Raw genomic sequence first — 25,478 nt, forward strand, 5'->3', positions numbered from 1 at the left:
AGTACAAAATACTTTATACAGAAAGTTTGAAACATGTCCGTGGTGATAAGAAATAACATTATTACACCTTTTTTGTAATTTAAATAGAAAAAAAGACATAATTGAAGAATATAAATACGAGGTCAATGCCTTTCTTAGGATTACATGCTAGTAGTTAACAGTTCAGTTAGACGTTAAACAAACCAAGTACAAAATGTTAACTACTCCAGACTACACGAAATAACTGTCAGCCACAACAGCTGTCTGAAGGATTGTATCGCGATGACTAACTTAATTCATCAGCCGCGTATTCATCTGTCTATCTCCAGACTCAGCAGTGGCATCATGGTCAAATACACTGGCATCAAACTTAAGTGTGTGACACCAAAGTCCCAAACTGTGCCAAAGTAAATATATCACCAAACTTTGTACAGTGCCAATCCGGCAGTCTGCTAAAACGCCAAAGACTCATGATTACTAGTTCAGAGCATCGTCAAATTGCTATCGCCAAAGTAAAGTGCCGAAGAAGTCATATACAGAATCATGTATTAATATTCACATGGTACTACAACAAACGATAGGCATTTATCTGCAAGATGTCATTTGCTGCGAGTTTCTAATGGAGGAGTTGGAGTTCAGTGGAGATATTAGGATCTATATTTGTTAAAACAAGGTATTTGCCAAGAAAAGTACCCCAAATAACCACAACAGTTTAGTAGGTCTGCATGTCACATCAGCAGAATTGGTGTTATTTGCCATCTTTATAATTCGGGCTCCAGGTGGAGGACGACAGTCTCCGACTGTTGAGTTTTCCTGTACATGGCAGTATAGAGATGTTGAACTAATTCTTCATATGTACTGCTTTAATTTTTAGAGCGATTCTTAATAGTTCTACTTCATTCTACTCTGATACTTTAAACAATCTTAAAGTATAAGTTGAAAAGAATTATGCGATATTGCAAACCTTGCAATCTAGAATCGATTGGCATCCACAAATAAGCTCTCCATTAGCCATATCTACAGCAGCAGGGGACCCCCCTCCATCACTTCTCTGCAAATAATAAGCACATAAATTATTTATACTCCAAGGTTGTAGTTTAAATTAAATCTACAACAATATGCATTGCAGACATTCCATTACACCATCAAGTACCATGTAGAAATCAACAGCTATATAGTTTGGCCATCTATTACCAGCTACCACGCGACAAGTGTTCACCATGTCAGTCAGAGGAGCAGAGTTAGACTTGCAAGCTTCTGTACTACTTGGTGTATCTGGGAAGTAGTTCACCAGCACCAGTGATCTTGTTCTGTTGTTCATGGGAAGAGATTCTGCACGGTTGGGACACATACCAGCATTCATACCACGATCACCATCTGCAGATTAAAACCTATTAAACTGCATAGGTTCTTTGAAACAAAAGTTTCTTCTTTTTTTCTATATTAATTGCAAGTGAAAGGAAAATGTGGTAATATAGCTCACATTGATTTTCTACCAAGTAACTCCACTCATAAGCAATGCCTTCAGTTGCTTCTTTATCAGGTCTTGACGTGAAAACTACTAAACGTTGATTTTGCTTGATCATGTCATCTATTAACGGCCAATCTTCACCATCTTTTGGCATTTGCGATACTGGAAACCAGAAGGGCCTTAAGCCAGCAGCATCAAATAACTTGGTTAGCCCATTTGGAGATGCAACATAATCTTCAATAATGAGGGTGACTATTGCAGAAGGGTCTGATACCAAAAATGCTTGAACTTCTTTCAGAACATTGATTGCTGGTTGCTGGTAAATATGCAGGATTTAGTTAAATGATAGACCAACAACAAACCAATATGGACATGTAATTAGGCACAATTAACTCATCAACATTTCTGAAAATACAGCAAGATGTATGATCTCAAGATGAGCGGAAGTGAATTTTTCTCTATATTAAAGCTCTTTATTTGACTAATATAATGAGAAAAATGGCGTAGATTTGAAGTTTTTACAGTACAAGCTGAACTACTACCCATACCTAAAAAAAATCATGCATTATAATTAGAGAATAGAAATGAAAAATGCCACTATACGCCAAAAACTAAAGCAAGAAAGCGTAATAGCCTAATAGGTTGTTAGGAAAGGAGAGAATAACAAGAACCCGACCACCCCCCACCCCTCAATTGAAATAAACAAAAAAAAAACGCGAGACCAATTGCAGAACATGCCACAAAAAAGAAAAAAAAGGCTGACAAAAACAACCTGGACTATAAGAACTTACAAAAGCTGTGTATTCAAAGCATTGACCACCGAAGGAGTGACATAACCAGACATCATTTTCAAAGTCATACAAATCAAGCATCAATCCTCGAACACCATTCTGCAGGGTAACCGATTCCAAGATAGGACTCTCTTAAATGTTTCATCTAAATAACTAATGACAAAAGAGATTTAACCAAGCTAATTAAATTACACAGGGTAAACTATGGATTCTGAACATGAAAGTCAGATAAGTTACGAAGAGAAGCAGCAGGGAATACAAAACAAAAGAGAGCTTAAGTGTAAAATATATATTAAGGACCTCTTCTGTCGAAGCAATAGACTGATAGAATGCCTATATATATAACCTGAAATTCTGTAATTAATTTAGTAATGAATAATCTAGCATCGTGGGAGAAACACATCTGTCCAGATGCCACTACACATTTTTATCTGGTATGCACTTTTCTATGGTAGGTTTATCATTTGATAGACATTTGGAAACTTGTAAGGCTTTCTCAAACATGGCAACAACTGCTTTTATACAGTCTAAAAAAATTTATCTTTACAAGGGTCAGGGCGGAGTTTACACTGTTTTACATTTCGATTATCAGTTTAATTTCAACCTGGTCAATAAAAGAAACAAAGAAAGTCTATAGTTAAGGATTGTACTAATTCAGCACAGCTTACACTAGAGCAAAATGCAACGTATTATTTAAATTTTCTTCTTAGTTTCCTTATTGCTACATAGAGCCACTTAGTGGCAAAATACTAGAAATTAAGCATACTAGTAATTTTGCCCGCTACGCATGGGCGTTAATTTTCAAAAATTCCATATTCCATTTAAAATAATAATTTTGTAAATAAAATTTTAACAAATTATCTCGCCACGATTTCCTTCATTTTTTAAATATTCTTCACCCTTGGATATTCACATTCAACAAAGCAGATCAACGATGTTCGTTTATTAAGTTTGACTGCAAAGGAAATTTCAGACATCCATCCCTTTGATTCCTACTTTGACTCACATCTTTGCCACTTGACACTGCCTTATTCCTTCTTTTCTATATCTCAACTCTGCAAGATTCAGCAGAACACTTTATTTGCAGTTAATACAGCACAGCAGTTATCTTATGAATTTAAAATTTGGGATAAAAACTATCTCTCCCGACTCCCATGTCCGGATTAAACTTTTTGCAGTGAACATAAAATGAACAAGTTAGCTCCATCTTTCTATCTGTTATAATCATGAGTACAACCATGACCTCTGTTATCAGATCACTTAAATCTGATTCATTTATAGAAACCTTAGAAAATCTGAATAAATCTAAGTAGTCTGACCATTGGAAGGTCTGTTGGTAAATGGAAAGTATGGTCATTCTAGCACCGACTTCTTGATGATGATTACACAACACGAGAATTCGTGACAGTATAAGTGTGTAACAAACTATACCTTTAATAACTTCCTCTTTTTTGCTAAGCTTAGTAACTTCCTTATTGTTTCAACAGAAGATAAAATTTGTAATGTCCAACTACTAGGCATCTCTGATAAAGTTTGTTTAAAATTATAAATAATGTCGTGTACTAGTCTAAAGATGATTGAGATCTAACTATTTAAGTGTGCACTTGATATTTCTTTACATTAACATTGTGAAATATGGCCAGTTGTATAAAACTCAATTACTGCTCCCTCCGTCCCTTTTTACATGTCCATTTTGACTTTTGAGTAATCAAATTGACTATATTTTGACTGAAATTTATATGTATCATATAATTGAGAAAAATAATAAAAAAAATTAATTAGATAGTATATTTAGTCTTTTTTAATATGCAACTTTCAGATTTTAAAAATAATTGATAGATAATTTGTAATGTTCAGTCAAAAATTGGTTAATTTGACTCTTCGAAAAACAAAATGGAAATGTAAAAGGGGACGGAGGGAGTATAACCTTAACAGTGAAGCAGATACAGAATTGTAAAACTGATTCATCTTAGTGTGTCAGTACTTGCTTATGAACCTATGTACTCCGACTCCTCTATTTAGGTTACCGTATCCGTGTTGGCCACTTGGACACTCGGACACGACACTTATTTTGTGTCGGATTCTTTGACAATTTAAAAATCCAAAATGAGTCAACACTTACAATTTAAAAGAAATATGTGAGAAAAAAGAAAGAAGTAAAAATGGGTTTGGAGTACAAAAGGCGCTTAATTTGCAAAATCCTCTACAAAATCATGTCTAATTTGAGTTTTATTGTTACTTTTTCTTAAGATGTTTAAATTACCATAATTGTTTATCAGTATACAACGATGTGTCTCCGTACCCATGTGCAAAAGTTGGAAAGTGTCCCCATGTCCCCAAATTTCAAAGTTCCCAAATCTAACACTCGGATATGTGTCATGTCCGACAGTCCGTACCCGAGTCCGAGTAACATAGCTTATGAAGCAGTCGCAAAGTAAGCTCAATTTGTCAAATATTATCAATGATGCCACTTCAATCTAGAAAAATATGTATCAACAAAAAAATCCTGATAACTAATTGATTCTGCAAGCACATCATCATCTTAAAAAAAAAAAAAAAAGAACTATCCGCTGCCTTGATCAAAGGAGAAACCACATATTTAATACATCCAATTCAACAATCAACAAGAGAGAGCATACTTGGAGTTGATTGGTAATGCTATCCTGCTGGCACTCTGGAGCTAAAATCGTAGTTCTAGTCTTTGAATTTGAACCTGTCTTAGCATATGAATTGTGTGTCGTTAGCCACGAGTACCGATCAAACGGTAGTCCTAGCACCTGAAATATTAATCTCATTTCTCAACTGAAATTCAGATTAAACAGCAAACGTAATGCCTCTACACACACATATAAACAAAATGTGCCTCGACGTACCACTGTAGTTGGAATGACAGGTTTCTTTCGAGTACAGCGAGTCCTAATATTGCCACTTATCAAACAATTTTCACAGTGTAGACCATCATTGCAGTTTTTATCAAACAAACACGTTTGTCCTTGCTATTCAACAATCATGAACAAAAACCACACCAAAAATCCGAAAAAATTGCATCAAACAAACTGAAACAATGACTACATTAAGATGATAAAATTAGAGAGAGGGATGTAAGAAAATACCTTTAGAGCCGAAGCATGAGAGACCAATGAAATCGCAACAAAAAAGGCTATGAAGAACAATTTCATATTTAAATGTGTGCAGATCATAATTTTTGTTCATTTCACATGTATCCAAATAGTGCATGCCATTCTGATCATATCCTAAGGACAGATTTATCATATAATTATATAAAAACAGCAGGTATGTGTATTATTTTTTCTATCTGTGTTTCTAAAAAGATGAAGAACAGATGAAGAGGGATGAGTGATCCCTCTCTGTATGTTATTCTTTGATATAACAATACTTTATTTCTCCTCTAATTCAATTCATATGATTGATACTGTGGGGGTATTTTATATGTGCATTGGTCCATAAAATAACACTCATATAAAATAAATAAATAATACAAAAATAATTAGTTCTCTTAAAAAATGTAAAAATTAATAAAAAAACACTACACAGTTCATTTAAAACCTAGTTTTTCAAGCAGGTAAATTTATGTTCCGAGTTATGATTTAATCCGACGTAAATTTAATAATAAACTTAAGTTAAAGATAACATGATTTTATGTAGACTTTTTTGTTGTCAATTTTTTTAATTTTAAATTTAAAAAATAATATTTATAAGAAAATAAAATGTTATGTAGTGTTCTTTGTTATTTTATAAACATCTTTCTTTTACATATATACTATTATCATTTGGAAGTATAAAACACCCGCACATAATACAAGTACAATTCTGTTGTACAATTAAGATATCTAATTAGATAACCAAAAAAGCGATGAAATCATATTAGTCTTTCTTATCAAATTCTGTTGTAACAAAAGGAATGCAAGAGAGTTCTGCGTGAAGAGAAAAAGATCGCGAGAGAGAGAGGCAAGTAAGAAGATGGGTTTGTCACATGATGCTGCTCCGACTTTCAAATCCTATGAGGTTCCTCATGCCTCGACTGGTATGCCTTTCTATTACAATTATTTACAATATTCTTTCTTTTTCTCATGATTTTGAGTGGAATTGCGAAAGGTGTTGATTTTAATCTTGTTTGTTTGTGTGTATTTGTTTGTTTGTTTAATCCCTGTGTTTTGTTTGGGTTTTGGTGTTTTGGGCGATTTTTCGTGTTACATGTGATACGCTTCGTTGTTCGCTTCACATACGACGAGGCAACTTGATCGATAGTATAGCGGTGGTGGCCGATGGTGGCGATGACGGCGGTTTCAGGATGGGATCCGGTTTCAGAAAGGAAAGCGCGCTAATTGTGTCTTAATTGAGGGCGGTAATTGTGCCTCGTTAATTATGCCTCTTTATTGAGGGCGTAAATTGTGCCTCAATTATTGAGGGCGTAAATTGTGTCTCTTTATTGAGGGCGTTAATTGGGCCTTATTTGAGGGCGTTAATTGGGCCTTAATTAGAGATATTATAATTTTATTATTATGCCTTAATTAAGAGCTTAATTGTCTCAATCATGAGTTATCATGATTGTGGGAATATTTTGATGTAATCTGTTAAATATATCGACTTATATTCTTTTTGTTTCTCTTGTTTTATTTTCAGGATTCTTGGAAGAAGGCCGGTTTTCTTTTCGGACATTAAAGTTTTATTGTCTAAATTTCCCCGGTCATCTTGCATGTCCGACGGTTAGATAATAAGTTTTCTTGAATGAAAGAATTATACGGTGAATTGCCGATTCTCGTTGAGATTTATTCTCATTTTCAAAAAAAAAATAAAAAATTAAGAATAGCCAAAGTTGTGAGTATGAATGGACTATTTCTATTAAAGAGTAACTATGTGAAGTACGGGCAAAAGATTTTTTATCACGAATATTATATTTTCCCTAACTATAAAATAGTAACAAAGAAAAAATTTCTTATCACCAACATTATATTTTCTAACTATTTCACAATGATAAGATTTTTTTATCCGGAACATAATATTCTAACCATTAATCTCTATTGACCGACTAAAATTGCTAGGATCTATCTCTGCATTGTGTAAATTTGTTATACAAAAACTTGTCTGTACAAGAAGGATAAGAAGCTTGAATATATTAATATTCAACTGTATAAGTTCTCTGCTATGAGGAATTAAAAGTCTGTTTAGGAGTACTGTTAAATATTACTGTGTGGTCAGAAAAAATGTTGCTAAAAAAAGTGCTGTTGCAGGAATCAGATAACTGTTTGGTAGTTTTTTTTTTATATTTGCTTATTTTGAGTTATAATATAAAAAGATAATTTTTTTGGTGAGGTTTGATAATGAAATTTGTAACCGCTTCCTACAAAAGCTGACCTGCTTTTTCTAAAAGCAGCTTTTCAGCTAAAAGTTGCTTTTGGATTTACCAAACAGTTTTCCAGCAAAAAACTAACTGTTGTTGATGTGTAACAGCAACCCCAACACAGTGCTTCACAGGTATGTTGATGATTGTAGCAGACAACATAAATAGACAAGCAGCGGATGAGTTTAGGGGAATAATTACTTATTCCACAATTCTAAGAAGGGCACGATTAACATTTAACACCACCTCCGAGCAGAAGAGCTGGTGGAGCTGTTTGAAAAAACAGTAGGCTAATCAGATGTTATATATGCTAGCACCAAGCCAGTCCTATCTTTTTATCAAAACTGTATCTGGAGACTGGAAGCAACATCATGATTGTACACAACAAAGGAATTATGTAATCTTTTCAGCACTTTAGATGTGCTTTCTTAGTTTATTTCTTCTCTAGATTAACCACTCTCTAACTGCTTTTGCTTTGGCCTGTTGAGACTGATACAGTTTTCCATGACAGTAAAAAATCGAAATTTCCAAAGCTTCCTAGCTAATCATATTGTGTATAACCAATAAACCAACCCTGATCATGATTCATGACAATGGGAGGACCTTTTAAGGGGCGAGGGGTACATATACCATCTCGTCACTTATGGTTGATGAAAGAATTTATCTTTTCCATGACATCCCCGGCCTTCTCAGAATCTTGCTTGATCAAATGAAACACATGTTCTTCACCTTCCGTCTCAACACTCTCCACTTCTCCTTTCCACTCACTCTTCTCCAACGCCTTGTAATAAGTCACACCCCTCTCTCTCAAAAAATCACGCTCCGCCGTGAAAACAAGCACCCTTTCACACGCAAGCTTTGCCAACAAATCCGGACTCGCCGCCGGGTTCAATCTCGGATCATTAACACCCGTTTCTTCACAACAACAATATTTCCAAATTTTATCCAGCTCCACCTCATGTCCGAAAAACGGACACGCCAAAATCATACCCGAAATCTTCACATCACACCCCAGCCCCTTAGTACTCACCCAGATCGCGATGGTATTGGCTATATTGGCTCCAGCACTGTCCCCAGCTACATAAAACCGGGTAAAATCACCGTGTTCGTTTATCCACGGGTCGGGTCCCGACCCGGCAACATGGGAAACGACCCATTTGAGGGCTTCCCATGAATCATCATAACACGCCGGAATGGGGGCTTCAGGGGCGAGCCTGTAATCAACCGAAATAGCGATGGCATTGCATTTTGAAGCCACGGATGCCACGTAGCTGGAGTAGGCTATTGATAAAGCGGACTCAATAGTGAATGCGCCGCCGTGGATGTAGAAGACCACGGGAAGCTTTTGTCCCGGTGAAGCGGATTCCGGGAGAAATATACGGACGGTGATTTTGGGGTCTGATGAAACGGTGACGTCTTTTGTTTTGGCGCCGTTTAGAGTTTGGGGTGCGGGGATTGGGCTGCTGCCCATGAGTCTCTTGATGGTGCCATTTTTGTGGACTACGAAGAATGGAGAGAAGTCGTGGGCAATGTCGGTATCCATTTCTAGAAGAAAAGATTTGCGAAAGAGATAAGAGTCATGTTGAGAAAGAGAAGTGAGATTTTGATGGATACAAGGAGTGAAGTAGGAATGAGTGTTGATGCGAATAAGAGGGAGGTGGTTGCTAACAAATTTAACGTTTGTTATATATGGTGGTTTCAAGTAATCTTCGGTTCATCGCTTCTATTATACTATCACTTTAACTATGAACCATTATAAAATTTATTACATAATAAATATATATAAATAATTAATATAATAATAACCACATATTCATTCTCAAAAAAAAAAAAACCACATATTAAATAATATTTTAATATTAAAATGAATATGATTTTTACTTAATTCTAAATTAATAGTTAAATCGATTAGATCTTATCTCCCATCTATGTAACACTCTCTATCCTTTATAAACTAGTATATCGAACTCAAATTAAGTATAATTCACTTCAGCTTATTTAAGTATGTGCATCAAATCATCTATTCTTATGAGCGGAACTTCAAAATTTTAAATTATAGTCGATAACCAAAATTTAAATTGATCATTATATCTTTACGATTTTCAAATCCGTTTCAAAACAATTCAATTTATATTTCTTTTGTCAGAACAATTCAATTTATTCTAATTCCCTTATCGTGTGCTTTTGCCGCCTAATCTAGATTCTCCATTTGACATATGTTGCGGGATTAATAAATAGTCCAAGTTTGACTAATCTACCACAATCCACTTTCAAGGTCAAAGTACTTATACGACGTCGTAATCCATTTGAACCCTCGTCTAGATCCGGAGCCTAGTCGTACTAGAAGAACACTCAGCGACGAAACATGAAAGCAACTCCTGTGAAAGTCTAATAGGATTTGTGTATGTATCATGTTGTTAAAGCTTCAGAGTAGAACACTATAGAGCGTGCATCTCTCTCTCTCTCTCGGACTCAGACTCAGAGTCTCTCTCGGTATATATTGAATAATATAAACACAAAGTGATATACTTACTATACATATATGTACGTGTATCCGTGAAAGGATGAGTAAAGCGAGGAGGAAAAGGGTAAAGTGGATTTGAAGCTTTCTTTCTTGTTTTATTTTTACCTAAATAAATTAATGGCTGACGATCTCTGTTTCTTCTTCAAGGTAACTCTTTTTTCTCTTTATAGTTATCTTATTTTAGACTGTAATGTTATTCTTCAGATTAATTCCAAAGATTGAATCTTTTTGCTTCACATTGTGTTTCTCTCATAAGGGTATTTTATTAATTAATGTTTCTTTGAATCTTTACTTAATTTTAGGTTATTTACTTGATCTGATATGTGCTTAATTGAATGGACCTACTAGTTTCATACTCAACTAAATACTGAACATGTAACCCTTTCCCCGATTAAGCCCTTCTGAGCTATGACTAATTTACGAGAAATTGCTTGAATTTGTTTTAGTATATGATTGAGCTGCTCTAACACCTAATCATGACATTGTTGAACACAGGATAACTTGATTTTAAAGCCGCAAAAGACATCTTCACTTCTGTTGAGAATAATTGTGTTGGTATGTGCAATGCTTTGTGGGGTTTATATATGCTCAGTGCATCTAAAACGAATCAGTGCTGGCACCAAGGACGAAGCTCTAAGCGTTCAAGTAGTAAGGGGGCAATGTCTGGTCCCACATGTTGAACCATGGGAAAAACCTTATGTTCACTACCCAAATCCTGAAACTTTTCGGAGGTAAAATAGAATAGAATTTACTTGGTATAATTGATTTAAAATTGCTTGATAAATGTTTGCTGACGCCTTGTTTATTAATGTTTAACTAGAGATGAGTGTGCATGCCATCCAGTGCGATCCTTTGCTATTTTGTCTACGCAGAGATCCGGGAGTGGATGGTTTGAGACATTATTGAATAGTCATACCAACATAAGTTCTAATGGAGAGATCTTCTCAGTCAAAGACCGGAGAAGTAACATTTCAACAATCACAGAAACATTGGATAAAGTTTACAATTTAGACTGGTTAACAAGTGCTTCGAAGAGGGAGTGTACAGCCGCAGTTGGCTTAAAATGGATGCTCAATCAGGTTAGTGCTGGCCTTCTAAATTATAATCAGGACAAATGAAAAGTCTGTTTTCATGTTTCTTATACTAAATCTTGGTCAAAATCACTAATTGATATGACATTTTTCTAATTTCAATTAATTGCAATGTTTTCATAATCTGGTCGAGGGAAGACAGCAATAGAGGTATAAAGTAGGACTCTTAAGCACTACTTCATTGTGTCAGCAATTTACGTTCTGCTATCTATATGTCCTTTATAACTAATTCTAGTTCGTTTTATCTCTAGAGCCTTGTGTCCTTTGACTGGATGTCATATTAGATATCAAACGTATTGTGTCAATACTTCACTTGTGCGCTGAGAAGACACAAGGCGATAATAATGAGGATTTTTTTTTTTGTTTAAAAAGAAATGGAAGATCTTTATGCCATCTATTTCCCCTTTATATGGGAAGACTTGTTTTGATCGTAAGAAAAGCTGTTGGTTAGCTTCTTTTTTACAACTTATCTTAAGCATTATTGGCTTTGTGTTTCTTGAGGTTTGCTCTTGGCCATAGCAAATACTCTGGATATATCACCTAACATACTTTCTTCAATTGCCAAACTGAATCAAAGATTACTTTTAGATCATCTGCTCATGCTGCTAACAAAATGACCTCTCCCCCACCGGAATTTGCATTACGAAGAAAATGGAACAAAATCCTCTGGTGGTGGAGCAGTGTGTCAACATCACACTCATCTGACATTACATCCTGTCTATATATGCTACTTTGCTAGCATATGTCATATCTGCATCCGCTCTAATGCAAGTTCCATTTTAATTATATATATATAGCCAATCCCTTTACTCTGATCAATTGTCTCTGGCTCTATAATTTTGTTTTCCAACTTGGAAGTGTTTAATTCCATGGATCATAAACCCCTTCACATCGTTATAAATAACCCTAGAATAGTATACAAGTCTTCTACCATTTGGAATGGTTTTAGGGCGGAAGTGGTTTGCAACTGAAAGTCTGTTGGACAGTGATTGTGAAATTTTATCACTTATTAGCAAAGGGAATCATTGATTTGTGATCAGGAAAAGATAAACTACATAATTGCTACCATATCACTTTTCCATATAACAAATGAATTAATGGTACATTCTGTAGCCTAGCTGGTTTGTTTGTCTTCAATTTCCTTCTCCACTAATTTTCCCCAATGTTTTTCAATAACTTTTGCTTCTTTACTGATTCTTCACCTTTTTAGCGTTCTTACTTGTGTATCCATTAGTCTCGTGCCCTAATAAGATTTATTTGCATCTTAAGTTTATTTTTAAAGTCAAGGATATTAAAGTGAAATTTATAGTCTTTATATCTCTATATGCATTAAATTTTGGCCCTCCCGTATATATTTTTTTGCCTAGGTCTGTGAGAATTTATCGAAATGCAATGGCATAGAAGCAATGTTATACATCAACTAAGTAGTCTCCTTTAATGAACTCAATTAAGCTTTTTCATATGAACTGTGAATGTATTGGGATGGCAGTGCCAGCTGTGTATTGTTAACAACATCACTGAGCATGATATAACTAGCTATAGGTTCAGTTCTTTCATGGTGCCAGCTGGCATAGGTCTTATAGGTTCAGTTTCTTCACGTTAATGATCGTCGTTTCTTTTGTTAATGGCTCCTGAGTGGAATGCTGCAAGCCAATCTTATTTGTCTTAGTAACAGTGGTGTTTGAAAATTACGTTTAGCCAATGTTCTAAAAATCCCCGATTTAACCGATTAATCCCCGATTAATCCCCTGCAAGGTCGGCCACCGATTCGATTTTTGAAATCCAATTAATCCTTATATATATTTCTTAATCCAAGTATATATGATAAATTATTAATACTAAAATACTATATTACTTTAAATATGAATAATTATAGAGTTTATGAATATAGTAAATATATTAGTTACTAAATAGTTAATATAATAATAATTAAATATTAAATAATATTTTAATATTAAAATAAATCCGATTTTCACTCCGATTAATCCTTCCGATTAATCCCCGATTTCCGATTAATCCCTGAATCGGTAGCTCAACCGATTAGGTCCGATTCCTGATTTCTGTAACACTGCGTTTAGCTACCAATTGTTGTCTTTAAGTTATTTATTGCTCTGAAGGACCATCATTGTATGTTAACTGCTTTCTTATTGTATCAAGGAACCAGCTCCAGGTTTAGGCATTGTAGTTATGTTACTATTAGAAATAGATTATATTGTTTTTGTTTTTCGGATGTCTCCCAGTGTGTTAGAACCATATAGAGGGTCAATTTTCATATACATATATGCTGCTATACATCTACTGTTGATCACAATTATATATTTAGATCTTTCTTTTAATCAATACTACAGCGTTACACTAATACCCTTTACCTTAACTGTAGAAGGCTTAATTTTTGTGAGGGACGAATATATGGCAGATTTTATTATCTTCAACTTGTGGTTGCAGGGTTTGATGCAGTATCATGAAGAAATTGTGGAGTACTTTAAAAGTAGGGGAGTTTTAGTTATATTTCTTTTTAGAAGAAATCATCTGCGAAGGATGATTTCAATTCTTGCAAATTCTTATGATCAAAATGCTAAACCACTGAATGGGACACACAAATCTCATGTGCATTCATCCCACGAGGTTTGTCATTTGCTCTCTGTGTCTTTGTGGCTCTCTTAATCTCCTATATTCTACTGTGCCTGCTAATGATAGACTGCTGTTACAGGCTGAGATACTTGCGAAATTTCAACCTACTATAAATACCACGTTGCTCATACCCAACTTGAGGCAAGTCGATGAGATGACTACTAAAGCCTTGGAATATTTCAGGAGCACAAGGCACATTGTAGTATACTACGAAGATATTATAAAGAATCGGACTGTAAGACACACAGTATATGCTTTCCATGAATCAATTTTTTATTCATATATTCGTAGTATGAGCTCCAATGATTATACATTTTGTTTATAATGAGTAGCTAAATTATTCTTTTTGCTTCCAGAAACTGGACGAGGTTCAAGATTTTCTGAGGGTACCTCGAATAAAGCTGACTAGTCGTCAGGTGAAGATACACAAAGGATCCTTGAATGAACAAGTTACAAATTGGGATGATATAGAAAAGACACTGAGGGGAACACCCTATGAGAGCTTCCTTAATGCAGATTATAAATTGTAGATTGCTGCACGTACTACCACTGTACATAGCTGATTAAATGGTCATACGTTAATTCATTATTTCTTTTTTCAACAGAAGCTAATTTCTGCTAATTAGGCAAATACCCGCTGTTGAAATTTTGGTCATTGTGTGGTTGTTTACCTAAATTCCACTGTAGTTGGTTTAGTTATTTTTATTCCTTATTTAGGTGTCTGCAGTTTATTTCGTTCCGATACAGTAAGACATGTATAAAATTTACCCCGAGTTGGGAACAATTGTATTCTTGTCGAGATGAAGCTCTTTATATAACCCTTGCTCGGTTAGAATGTGTATAAATTGGCTCATGCAATCTTGGCTGAATAGAATGTGTATAAATTGGCTCATGCTATAGATCAGAAGAAAGTAGAAGGCAGTGATGAGGGAATCGTTCATGAACTGAATTTTTGCATCTACGGGAATAAGACAGTTTAGATGGTTAGATATTGAGCTAAGTATTTCCCGGCCTTGTTAATTGGTTGATTAATTGATATATTTGAACAGAATAATTCAACTATTAAAAAAATTTCTTTCCTGTTAAATTTTTGTTTCTTGTTTGACTTAAATTATCTAACCACGTTATATGGTGATTATATGTTAATATTAAATTTAAACTGCATAAATCATAAATGTCTTTCGTTTCTTGATTAAATTAATAAAAATAAAGAAAATTGCACTTTAACGGTTCTATTAAGAATAGGAAAAAGATGCACACTAATGGTTTGTCCGGAGAAACAGGTTTGTCCCGAGAGACGGAATGAAATAGAAAAAGAAATGAGAACGAAAAGAAAGTTTGATCTAAAATTATTCTGCCCGTTTAATTTTAGTCCGAATATGAAATGAAAGTTTATATGATAATCTGTATATTTGAGCGGTAAGATATTCATTTTAAATTAATAAAATGCATTTACGTTCATAAGAGTATCGTTTATTTATATTTTTATAATTTAATATAGTTTATTATTCAAAAGTGTCATTAATTTTTTTAATAAAATTGACATATAAATCATATAATAAAAAATAGTTTTAATTTATGAAACTAAATTATAACTTATTTTTTGTTTCTAATTATGCTTCACATACTTTTTTATTTATTTTTAATCATTTTAGACATAAATTATAAATGAATTAGAAAAGAGAAAGCAAATATGTATTAAGGGTGGCGAATGAGTGTAGAGAGATATTGATCAAACCTAAAACTAAAATGTGTAAGGAAATTACAATTTCAATGAAATAAACAACAACAAAGATGAGCGAAAAATATTAATAATTCTAATTATTTCATTTTCATTTTTTAAGTTATCCCCAACCAAATATTAGAATTTTATTTTATCTTAAATTATGTGTAAAAAGTCAAAAATTATCCCTAATTAAATATTAGTAGTAAAATTTCATTTTATCTTATATTATGTGTAAAAAGTCAAAACAACTATTCCTTTCTTCCCAATTTTCTTATTTGATTTTTGTGGTCAACTTTACAAAATTCATGATCGTGAAAATCTAAAAATACATTTTAAAATATTATAAATATAGTTTCTGATAATATGTTTTTACCATTTTTTCAATTATTTCATAAATCTAAATTTTTATCAAAATTTGATCAATTCAAATATAAAAAATTAAACAAAGAATGGAAAGGGGGAGAATATTATTTTGTTCAGTTTCATCTTATTTCAAAAGAAACAATCACTTCCATATTTATCTACCCTACTAGACACAAGTAGTAGCCGAGTACAATAAGCATTGGAGTATTTTTCTAGGTGAGACACAGGGAGAGATCACGTGAAAAGAAAACAAAAAGGAAGCACGTGACACTCACACTGGACTATTGTAAATTGTACTCGTATTGGAGCAGTTGATATTTTTGAAGCAAGGTGGGCACTAATTCAATAGTACCTATATTTGTCAAGTTAGATTTCGAATCGCCAATAAAAGGCAATTTGTAGAACCCACCAGCCACAACTTGTTTTTGTCGGCAATCATTGTGTTTTTTTTTTTTCATTATGTGGATTCTCTTGTATTCGGTAGAGTACTACATTATTTAGGGTTACAAGTTTAATTAATAATTTATCAGTTTATTTATAAAATTATACTAAAATTCTTTAAAATATATAGCCGAAAGCGTATGTTTGTGTCATCCTCAAACTACTTTTAATATTTATTATTATAATATTTACAGTATAATATTTTGATTTTTGTCATATTTATATTAGAATATATTCAAAAATACATATTCCATAATAAATTTTGAGATTAAAGTGTACATGTTGTGTTATGAGAAAACTTTTTACATGTGTTCAGATTATATATTTTTATACAAACAGATATTAATAAAGTGGTTCACTTCACTTTTTCTTAATAAAAAGTAAGTCTATATTAGAATTACTAGACTTTTTAATGAGTGTTGAGATTAAGTAAAGTTATACATAAAACTAGTATATGTATTTAATAAAGTAGTTAACTTAATTATTTCAAAATTAAAACATAATATCTGGTAATGAATGAGCTATTTTCACTTTCAACTCAATTAGCTCATAGAAGGTGAAAATAGCTCAATTATTTCATAATTCAATATAAGCTAATAAATGAGTTATTTTCAGCTTCAACTCAATTATTTCATAATTTAAACATAATATCTGGCGGTGACCAGCTCTTGACTGATAAGCATGTAGTTAAATGCCACTAATTTGTTAAGACTGATAAAATCAATTTATCTATCCATCCCATTCAACGACACATAAGTCCCAAAAAAAAATTCATTGATATCTAAAATTTTGACTTAAATTTCTTCGTCTATGTCATCTTGATCGATGAATTTTGACTTGAATGAAGATAATTTTTTTTTTCCATTAAACAATTTCCTAAATTTTTCTTTATTGTTTCTAATCAAAGTCATAAAAATTCATCCCAAGCCGAGTGGAGTGACTTCTGTTCTTCTTGATGATAAAAAACTGACATAAGCCGGTTTATCCTCTTTTTTGAACAAAATAACTATTACTAATTTTCATTTATTAAATCAGTATAAAATATATTATACAATATTAAAATAAACTGAAAGAAATATTTTTGTGCAAGTGCGAGTAGATACTAAAAAGAGAGTCCGCAGTGTAAAGAAAAAGTCCAGAAGGCTATGGAGTCCAAAAAATGCAAAGAAAGTAACCGGGGTCTGATAAGGATGAGAGAAAACACACACTCTCACACACAGCTGTATAATTTGTCCACACACGCAATCCAAACCCCTCACATAAATACACACAACTCCTCTTTCGTCAGCCCTTTTCTTTCTTTTCCCATCTCTCTCTAAAAACACGCGCACACAGCAACACCCAGAGAGATAGAGAGAGAGAGGGAGAGAGAGAATTAAATCCATCAAATCAAAGATTTCACCGCCGGAGAGATGCAACCACCGAGCAACGGAGGAGACATGAGTCAGCAACAACAGCAATGGTTGGCTATGCAGCAGCAGTATCAGCAGCAGTGGTTAGCCATGCAACAGTATCCCCCGGCGGCGGCGGCGGCGCTGCAGCAGCAGCAGATGGCGGCGGCGGCTATGTTCCATCAGCCGCCGCACTACTTGCCTTACCATTACTATCAGCATCAGCAGGCTCAGGTGGCGGTGGCGCCGCCGCCGCCGCCCCAGATTCAGAGCTCGTCGGAGGAGAATAAAACGATTTGGATCGGTGATCTTCAGCCGTGGATGGATGAACATTATCTCCAGTCTTGCTTTGCTCCTACCGGCGAGGTTTATATAATTATCTGCCTTTATATATATTCTATTTGCTGTGTATTTGTATGTTTTGGTGCAAGAATGATTAGATCCTGGATTGAGTTGAATACTGATTTACATAGATGCCGCTTCTTCACTGCAGTAATTTCATTATTTGACCCGCGAGACTAAATTAGTGAGCTTGATAAGTTTGTAGGAGGTGAAAGCATCAGTTTATCCGGAGGAGATAATATTAATGTTGTATATAGGAGTTGAAGTTGGGAAAATCTCTGGAAACTGTTAAACTAATAGTTAGATTTATTCATTTGTCAATGTTACGGTTTTTGATTTTAAAACTTTTAATCGATTGGTAAACATTTATCAGTTGATAGTGATGATATCTGGACATCTACTTAATTCTATACATTTTTTTTCACTGCTCAACACGCACTTTAATGCTCTTATAAAATATAGTTCTGTCACTTATTTTCAAGAGTTTTTTTATTTTTATTCAGAAAAAGAAGATCTTAAAAATAAATTACGGAACTATACTTTACAGTTTACAGGAGCATTAAAGGGCGTGCCGCGTCCCCGTCCCACAACGTAGACTACTAGGGGAATGGAGGGAGTACTTAATTTAGAACAGTGAAGAGCAAGGAATTAAACTATTGATTTGTATATAATTTATGTAACAAGGGCTAGTGGATTTTCTTCGTTTAATCCACTTTAACCTATCTTCTTTCATGTCTTTATTGCTATGTTTTAAGAATCCCCAAGTATGGGAAAGATAATTGGTTGAGTGATTTCATGTGCAAAAGTCATCTTACGAGATATAAGATTCACCTCTAAATGATCGGTCCTTACATGTCTATGAAGACTAGTGTGTGCTGTGTACTATCTAATCTAAAAGAATTTCTATGTAAACTTGTGTTATTATGAAAGTTCTTGACCCTACATTGATTACTGGTGAAGATATATAGTTACAATACAATTTCACTTGTGGCTATGTTGACGAAAAATGTTTGTATGCCACCCGTATTTTACTTGTATGATGCTTTGATGTTGATAATTGGAAATTATGACCTCTAGCTTCTGTAACATGTACTCTCTCTCCACCCCCTCATCTCTCATGTACATGTCACTTGTCACTGATAGCTGACTTTTAGTCCTATTACATAACAGGCTATTGCTGTAAAGATTATCCGTAATAAACAGACAGGCCAGTCAGAGAGATTTGGATTCATTGAGTTTCTTTCTCATGCAGCAGCTGAGAAGGTCCTCCAGACCTACAATGGAACTGCCATGCCTAATGCAGACCAATTAGCGTTCCGGTTGAACTGGGCAACATTTAGTACTGGTGAAAGGCGTCAAGATGCTGGTTCTGATCTTTCTGTGTTTGTAGGTGATTTGGCTTCAGATGTTACAGATACAGTGTTACATGAAACGTTTGCTACTAGATATCCCTCTGTTAGAGGTGCAAAAGTTGTAGTTGATGCAAACACTGGTCGTTCAAAAGGTTATGGATTTGTTAGGTTTGGAGATGAAACTGAGAGGTCAAGGGCCATGACTGAAATGAATGGTCAGTACTGTTCGAGCAGACCCATGCGCATAGGTGTTGCAACCCCCAAGAAGCCATCTACACAGCAGCAATTTTCACAAGGTAAAATATTGTATTTAAAGCTTCTTCTTAATTTTAGCCAGTAGTTTATAACATACAAGCAGATCCTGTCTATATTCTGTGCACATATATATCTTGTATAAGTCCTGTTTTTTTTAAGTTACAGCAAAGAAAGGATGAATTCTTTGTTCCAACTTAACATTGCTGATGAATAAAATTTACCAAGTTATATGATTTCCTTTTTAAATATTAAGCCTCTCTACATCTCCTTCAAATTATGTCGTAATACAGAATCTAGTTCTATATCATATTCTTTGAGTGCTGGATTATGAAGGCTGGAGAATCTTACACAACAGAAAGCAGCCTATATGGCTATATTTTTGGTTATATTATATAGGCATCAACAGCTGTCTTCTCATTTTTTTGTGAAATCGTTTTATATACTAAATTAATTTCTTCGATTAGCTGTAGTGTTGTCTGGAGGAGCTGCTGCAAATGGTGCCCATTCAGAGAACGATACATCAAACACCACAGTGAGTCTGGTTCTCTTTATGCATAAATTAAGTTCCACCTTACAGGTACCGTGTCATATTTGTTTCTTTCTTCTGTAGGTTTTTGTGGGAGGGCTGGATTCTGAAATAACTGATGAAGAACTTAAGCAGACGTTTTCTGAGTTTGGCGAGGTTCTTTCGGTAAAAATTCCAGTTGGGAAAGGATGTGGTTTTGTTCAATTTTCCAACAGGTATTCAGCTTTTGGTTGAGTTACTTCTGATATGATTGTCATCTATTGATTGATTTGATTCTATCTATAGGTTGGTTGATGTTTTTAACATTCATGTTCAAGTGTCTGGTGTTAATTCTGAAAATCTAAATATTGAGAGCAGGGAGATTTGAGAAATAATGAGTGACTTTGTTAACTTTTAGATAAAAATGATCATATATCTTTTGTGCAGATCCAGTGCTGAGGACGCTATTCAACAATTGAATAATACTGTTATTGGCAAGCAGACAGTCCGTCTATCCTGGGGTCGAACTCCAGCAAATAAGCAGGTAAAATTTGGGATCTTTACCTCGGCTATATTAATATGTAGTTTGTTAATGTACTTGTGAGAAGACCAACATGCTAAGCTAAATACATTGTCACCAACTAGCTATTGCCTGTTAATAATCAATATTGAACGTATTAATGTGATTGGCATATTGCAAGGAACATTGTTCATGGCGATATGGTCTCTTTTAATTAGATAACATGATATGCATGTGTACCACCGAAATTTTAACATGATATAAAAAAATCTTTTGTATCATACAATGTAAAATTTCTCTATTGAAAGGTGATCAAGAGAAAAAAGGTAAATTTAAAATGGAACGAATTGGAGGAATACGAAACAAGAGAGGTCACCACAGAAGATGTGTGGATTGGTGAATTTGGTCAGGGAGACGCTGCTAAATTAGGGATTATTATCCTAAAACAATATTTATGGGTCGGATAAGAACAGGTCTAAGAGAGTATAACCTGGATTACCAGCAGGGATAAAACAAGTGAAGAGCATGTCAGACCAGGATGCTATGACCATGGTACATGATAACAGTGATGAATATAGTGTATAAATCAATCTTTTTAATAATTAATCAGCTCCCCAAAATTTCATTATGACTTCATTTTTCGGTTTACAAATCGATGCTCATCCGGTTCTTCTACTCAAACCCTTTACAAGCTTATCTTTTTCGTGTTCCCTTCTTGTCATGTCCTTAATTTTTGTTTACACCTCTTTTTCACTTATTATTCATTTTTCACCTCCATTTTCATTTTAAAAGAATCACATATACCACAAATTTAATTATGAAGTACATTCTCCCCTTAGTTTTCTTGGAAAATTTAATTTTCCACTAGTTTTGATCCCTTTCAAACTGGTTTTATATCACTTAATTTCTGATAAGCTATTCTTTTGAAACTCTTTAGAGGGTATTATGACATTGTCTGTAAGCTGTTCCCTTGTTAAAAATATTATGTTGAAGCTTTTGCAGTACTACTGTTTCTGGATATTAAACTCTTTAAAGTCTTGATCAATTTTGCAACCTAGTTATAAAAGATAGAATGAACAATAATCAATTGCAAATGTTCTGCTTGTATATCTGTGTTTGGTGTATTCTTGTATATGCTTCTTGTTAACATTTTCCCTTGTTTTGCAGTTGAGAATGGATTCCGGTAATCAGTGGAATGGAAATTATTATGGAAAGCAAGGTTATGGGTATACAGTGCCGCAGGGTCAGGATCCAAACATGTATGGTTCTGGTGCTGGTTATGGGGCACCTACAAATGGGTATGGAAATCACTAGCAGCCTGTAAACTGATATTCAGTGGCGCTTTAAAAGTTGAGTCGTGAAAACATATAATGAGAAGGATATCTATTTAGAGCCATGTAGCATGCCGAATTTTGTAGCTCAGATTTATTTTATTATCTCTTGAAGTTTGAATAACTTTTTGATGGAATATTTCTTGGTGTTATATTTTTAAGAGTCTACCCTGTGAGGCTTCATACAACCGTTCTCTCTGCAATATGCCCGAGTAACCCTATGACTACGATATACCGTAAGAGGGCGTTTGGAGACGTGCATTTCATTTGAAATGATGGGTTTTAAATGACAGGATTTGGGTTGTCATTTGAAATTCTCAGGTTCATATTGATATTTGAGATTTCAAATGAAATTCAAATCCAAATTCCCAAACAGGTTAGTTGATCCAGAATTTCAAATGAAATTCAGGTTTCCAAACAGGGCATAAGTTAAATTATAAGACGTTAATATAAAGGCGTTTGAGGAGTTTATGAACAACCTATGCACTCGAATACTCTGCTCGACGGAACAAGATTTGGAAATTTGATCGGCTGGACCAAACAATCTCAGTTGTTAAGCTGTGTACTCAAGTTCAATGCGTTTTGATTCCCTGTAGCATATCGTTTTGATTCCCTGTAGCATATCCAGTGTATCTATATGAAAATTCTGTGTACTCCGCTGCTTACTCGGTGCTTCCTTTCTTGGTTTTGCAAAGCAAGAAAAATTGAATTGAGTTGAGGAATAGGGTAATAGTTATTCACAAACAGCCTTGGTTAATCTCATAAATCACTCTTCAAAAAATAACGTAATATATAGCTTTTAATAAGTTTTCCAATGTGTCTCATAAATCATATAAATAAATAATATAATACATGACTTCTAGTAAGTTATATTAGCTCTCTATTTATATTTTATTATTATTTGAAAAAAAGGTTGGAGAGAGAAGTGAATATTATATTCAATAATGGTAAGTTAAGAGTATATAGATATTTTTTATAAGAGAGGAGAGAATGGAAATTATTATTTTTAGTTTAAAATATAAAAAACTTCTTTAAATAGCTTTAAAGAATTTATTTTGCAATATGCTTTTGACTGCGTAAAGTAGTTGAATCTTTGGTTCAAAGGTGTTCCAGAATCATAGGGTTTTGCATTATTACAAACCTGTAGTTTTGTATATTACGAATCGATATATGGAATTTGATTTTAAAAAGTAAAATTTGGAATTCACACTTCAACTTTCAAGAACAAGTCTAATATACTGTGTAATATCTTGTTCAATAGTTAAAATAAAATATATCTTAGTTTATTCTAAATACAGAATAAATCATATACAAGAGTTATAATTGTCAATCACACCAAAAATAAAAATAATGGAGTCCTTAGTATTTCTCAATTCTTTTATGCACATAAACCATTCCATTAAAATAGCCGCCACGTCATTTGAAGAAAAAAATTGAAATAGAATTCGAGTCAAAATTTGGGTTATCTATTACTCCCGCCGTGCCATTTAATTTTATACGTTTACTATTTGGAACGCACTTGCTTTTTAATAGTTAAATTCTTACTAAAAAAAAGAAATTAAAAAAATATATTAGAGCAACCCCAACGGTGTTACCTATTTTGAACCTCTAAAATATACTCCCTCCGTCCCTTTTTATCTGTCCATTTTGGAAAAAAAAACGCATACCAAGGAATAATTGATTGTATAAACTTTTTCATTAAATACCTCTAATTAATATCTTGAAGATGGTGGAATACCCCTACTTTATGTCTTGAAAACATGAATTCAACCAAGTTTTAAATAAGTCAAGCCTTGAAAATTGAAATTATGAAGATATATTTGAAAAACTATCATTAAGTTAGTTTTGAAAGTATAAATGGACAGATAAATAGGGACAAATTTTTACTTCCAAAGTGGACAGATAAATAGGGACGGAGGGAGTAATATATTAATGTTTACTTAAAATACAGGTAAGCAAAAAGTTGTTTTACTCCAAAGATATTCCCCATAATCATCCCTATATTTGTAAAAAATAATATTTTATTAGAACTTCTACTATGATGGGGGAGATAAAAAAGGGAGGGAAAATGAAAAATGAAAGAAAATGAGAGAGGGAGATGAGGTAGAAAAAACAGGAGCTTATTTTTCTATCTCCTAAATAAGGGTTTTGTTTTCACTCACCTAAAAATTTTAGGTAAAGAGAAGAGAGTTGGAGTGAACAATTTTTAATTAATCCCCAATTTTTGTCCCGTTGCTGGAGACGGAGAGAGTATTACTCTGTCCGTAATTTCATATATGACCTAATTGGTTTTAAAGGGTATAATTGCCTAGTGGAAGCAGAATTCATTTGTGTGCAGGCTTAGAGCATCTCCAACGGCGTTGGTTATAATCGTTGGCTAAATTGGACTTGCAAGATATTATGTAAAATTTACTGAAGCTGTAAGACATTTTGCTTCAATGTTACTGGCTATATTGGTTGGCTATAATTTAAAAATAATATGTTATTAATATTTTAAATTGTTAAAATAGAATATATCAGTTCAATATGGTAATAAATGATGTACAATCTTTCTACAGATTTTCTTACAGACCTGTAGAGGTTCGACAAATTTAACCATCCATAAGAGGTTGGCTAAATTTATAGACAACAGCTGAGCATGGTTGGAGTTGAGTTTTTGGAGTTGTTGACTAAATTTTTTTATTTTAAGTATGCCAACTCATTTTTAGCCAAAAATTTTAGATGGTTGGAGATGCTCTTAGTATAATCAGTAAATTTTTAAAATTATCAAATACAGAAAGTAGAATTTAGGAAACTTGTGGTGCTGAATTCCTTTAGAGTATAATCAATGTACCAAGATGCACAACCAAACTTGCACAAGTTTAACTCTCCTGCTTTTGCAATACTAGTTAAAGTAAAAGTTAAATATGCCCTCGCCATTTTTCAGAGGTCTAAAGCAGAGTTGAAGGGAAGATCTCGTCCAACTATGCTACTCGCTTGCTTGCTTCACAATTAAAGAATAGGGTCAAGGGTGACAAATTTATTTTCCTTCTTTTCTTTATATTTTCTTTATTTAGTCATAGAGGATAGTTGTTAAAGGAAACAAAGAAACTATGGTTGATCAGGGGGTAGAATCGGAAAAGAAACCTGGTGGTTAACCAAACCATTCTTACTTACCTGCTAATTTGTAGTTTCTGCATTTTGTTCTAGTAGCTTTCCAGTTTCTGCCCTCATTTCTGAAATCTTGTCGACTACAAATTTATCAATTTATCGTAAACATTGCAGAAGAATTATTATGTAATTATCTTGGTTGGGAGCTTGTGTACGTAGGCTAGTCCTTTCCTTGTCCAAATCTAAACCAAACCGAATATCGCAATCTGCCTTCACCTAAAAGGTAGACTATTATATGGTGTCACTGACAATT

General features: G+C 33.8%; 4 protein-coding genes across 7 annotated transcripts; 2 read left to right on the forward strand and 2 right to left on the reverse strand.

Moving 5' to 3' along the window:
• Window positions 1-101: 101 nt before the first annotated feature.
• On the reverse strand, window positions 102-5,652 carry LOC108205027 (PI-PLC X domain-containing protein At5g67130-like). Of its 2 annotated transcripts, XM_017374778.2 has the most exons (8): window positions 5,355-5,652; window positions 5,115-5,237; window positions 4,881-5,018; window positions 2,242-2,340; window positions 1,463-1,766; window positions 1,133-1,356; window positions 944-1,030; window positions 102-792 (listed from the first exon to the last, which is right to left on the reverse strand). In XM_017374778.2, the coding sequence occupies exons 1-8, from the start codon at window positions 5,439-5,441 to the stop codon at window positions 643-645; spliced, it is 1,212 nt and encodes a 403-aa protein (XP_017230267.1). In that variant the 5' UTR covers window positions 5,442-5,652; the 3' UTR covers window positions 102-642. The 2 variants fall into 2 exon arrangements, with proteins under 2 accessions (XP_017230267.1, XP_063941771.1); XM_064085701.1 differs by lacking the exon at window positions 2,242-2,340 and having other exon boundaries at window positions 5,355-5,651.
• A 2,588-nt stretch (window positions 5,653-8,240) lies between these two features.
• Window positions 8,241-9,146, reverse strand: LOC108223386 (probable carboxylesterase 12). The gene has a single exon (XM_017397618.1). It carries the CDS (start codon window positions 9,144-9,146, stop codon window positions 8,241-8,243), a length of 906 nt encoding a protein of 301 aa, XP_017253107.1.
• A 773-nt stretch (window positions 9,147-9,919) lies between these two features.
• On the forward strand, window positions 9,920-14,506 carry LOC108206478 (uncharacterized). Of its 2 annotated transcripts, none has more exons than XM_017376795.2 (6): window positions 9,920-10,274; window positions 10,623-10,858; window positions 10,948-11,206; window positions 13,664-13,843; window positions 13,929-14,084; window positions 14,206-14,506. In XM_017376795.2, exons 1-6 carry the CDS (start codon window positions 10,245-10,247, stop codon window positions 14,377-14,379), a joined length of 1,035 nt encoding a protein of 344 aa, XP_017232284.1. In that variant the 5' UTR covers window positions 9,920-10,244; the 3' UTR covers window positions 14,380-14,506. The 2 variants fall into 2 exon arrangements, with proteins under 2 accessions (XP_017232284.1, XP_017232292.1); XM_017376803.2 differs by having other exon boundaries at window positions 10,036-10,191.
• A 3,071-nt stretch (window positions 14,507-17,577) lies between these two features.
• On the forward strand, window positions 17,578-22,243 carry LOC108197181 (polyadenylate-binding protein RBP47). 2 transcript variants are annotated; one of them, XM_017364722.2, is made up of 6 exons: window positions 17,578-18,136; window positions 19,283-19,760; window positions 20,184-20,251; window positions 20,330-20,460; window positions 20,672-20,768; window positions 21,912-22,243. In XM_017364722.2, the coding sequence occupies exons 1-6, from the start codon at window positions 17,792-17,794 to the stop codon at window positions 22,056-22,058; spliced, it is 1,266 nt and encodes a 421-aa protein (XP_017220211.1). In that variant the 5' UTR covers window positions 17,578-17,791; the 3' UTR covers window positions 22,059-22,243. The 2 variants fall into 2 exon arrangements, with proteins under 2 accessions (XP_017220211.1, XP_017220219.1); XM_017364730.2 differs by having other exon boundaries at window positions 17,642-18,136; window positions 20,190-20,251.
• The last annotated feature ends 3,235 nt before the right edge of the window (window positions 22,244-25,478 follow it).

This window comes from Daucus carota, chromosome 1 (genome assembly GCF_001625215.2).
Source record: "Daucus carota subsp. sativus chromosome 1, DH1 v3.0, whole genome shotgun sequence".
Taxonomy (NCBI): domain Eukaryota; kingdom Viridiplantae; phylum Streptophyta; class Magnoliopsida; order Apiales; family Apiaceae; genus Daucus; species Daucus carota.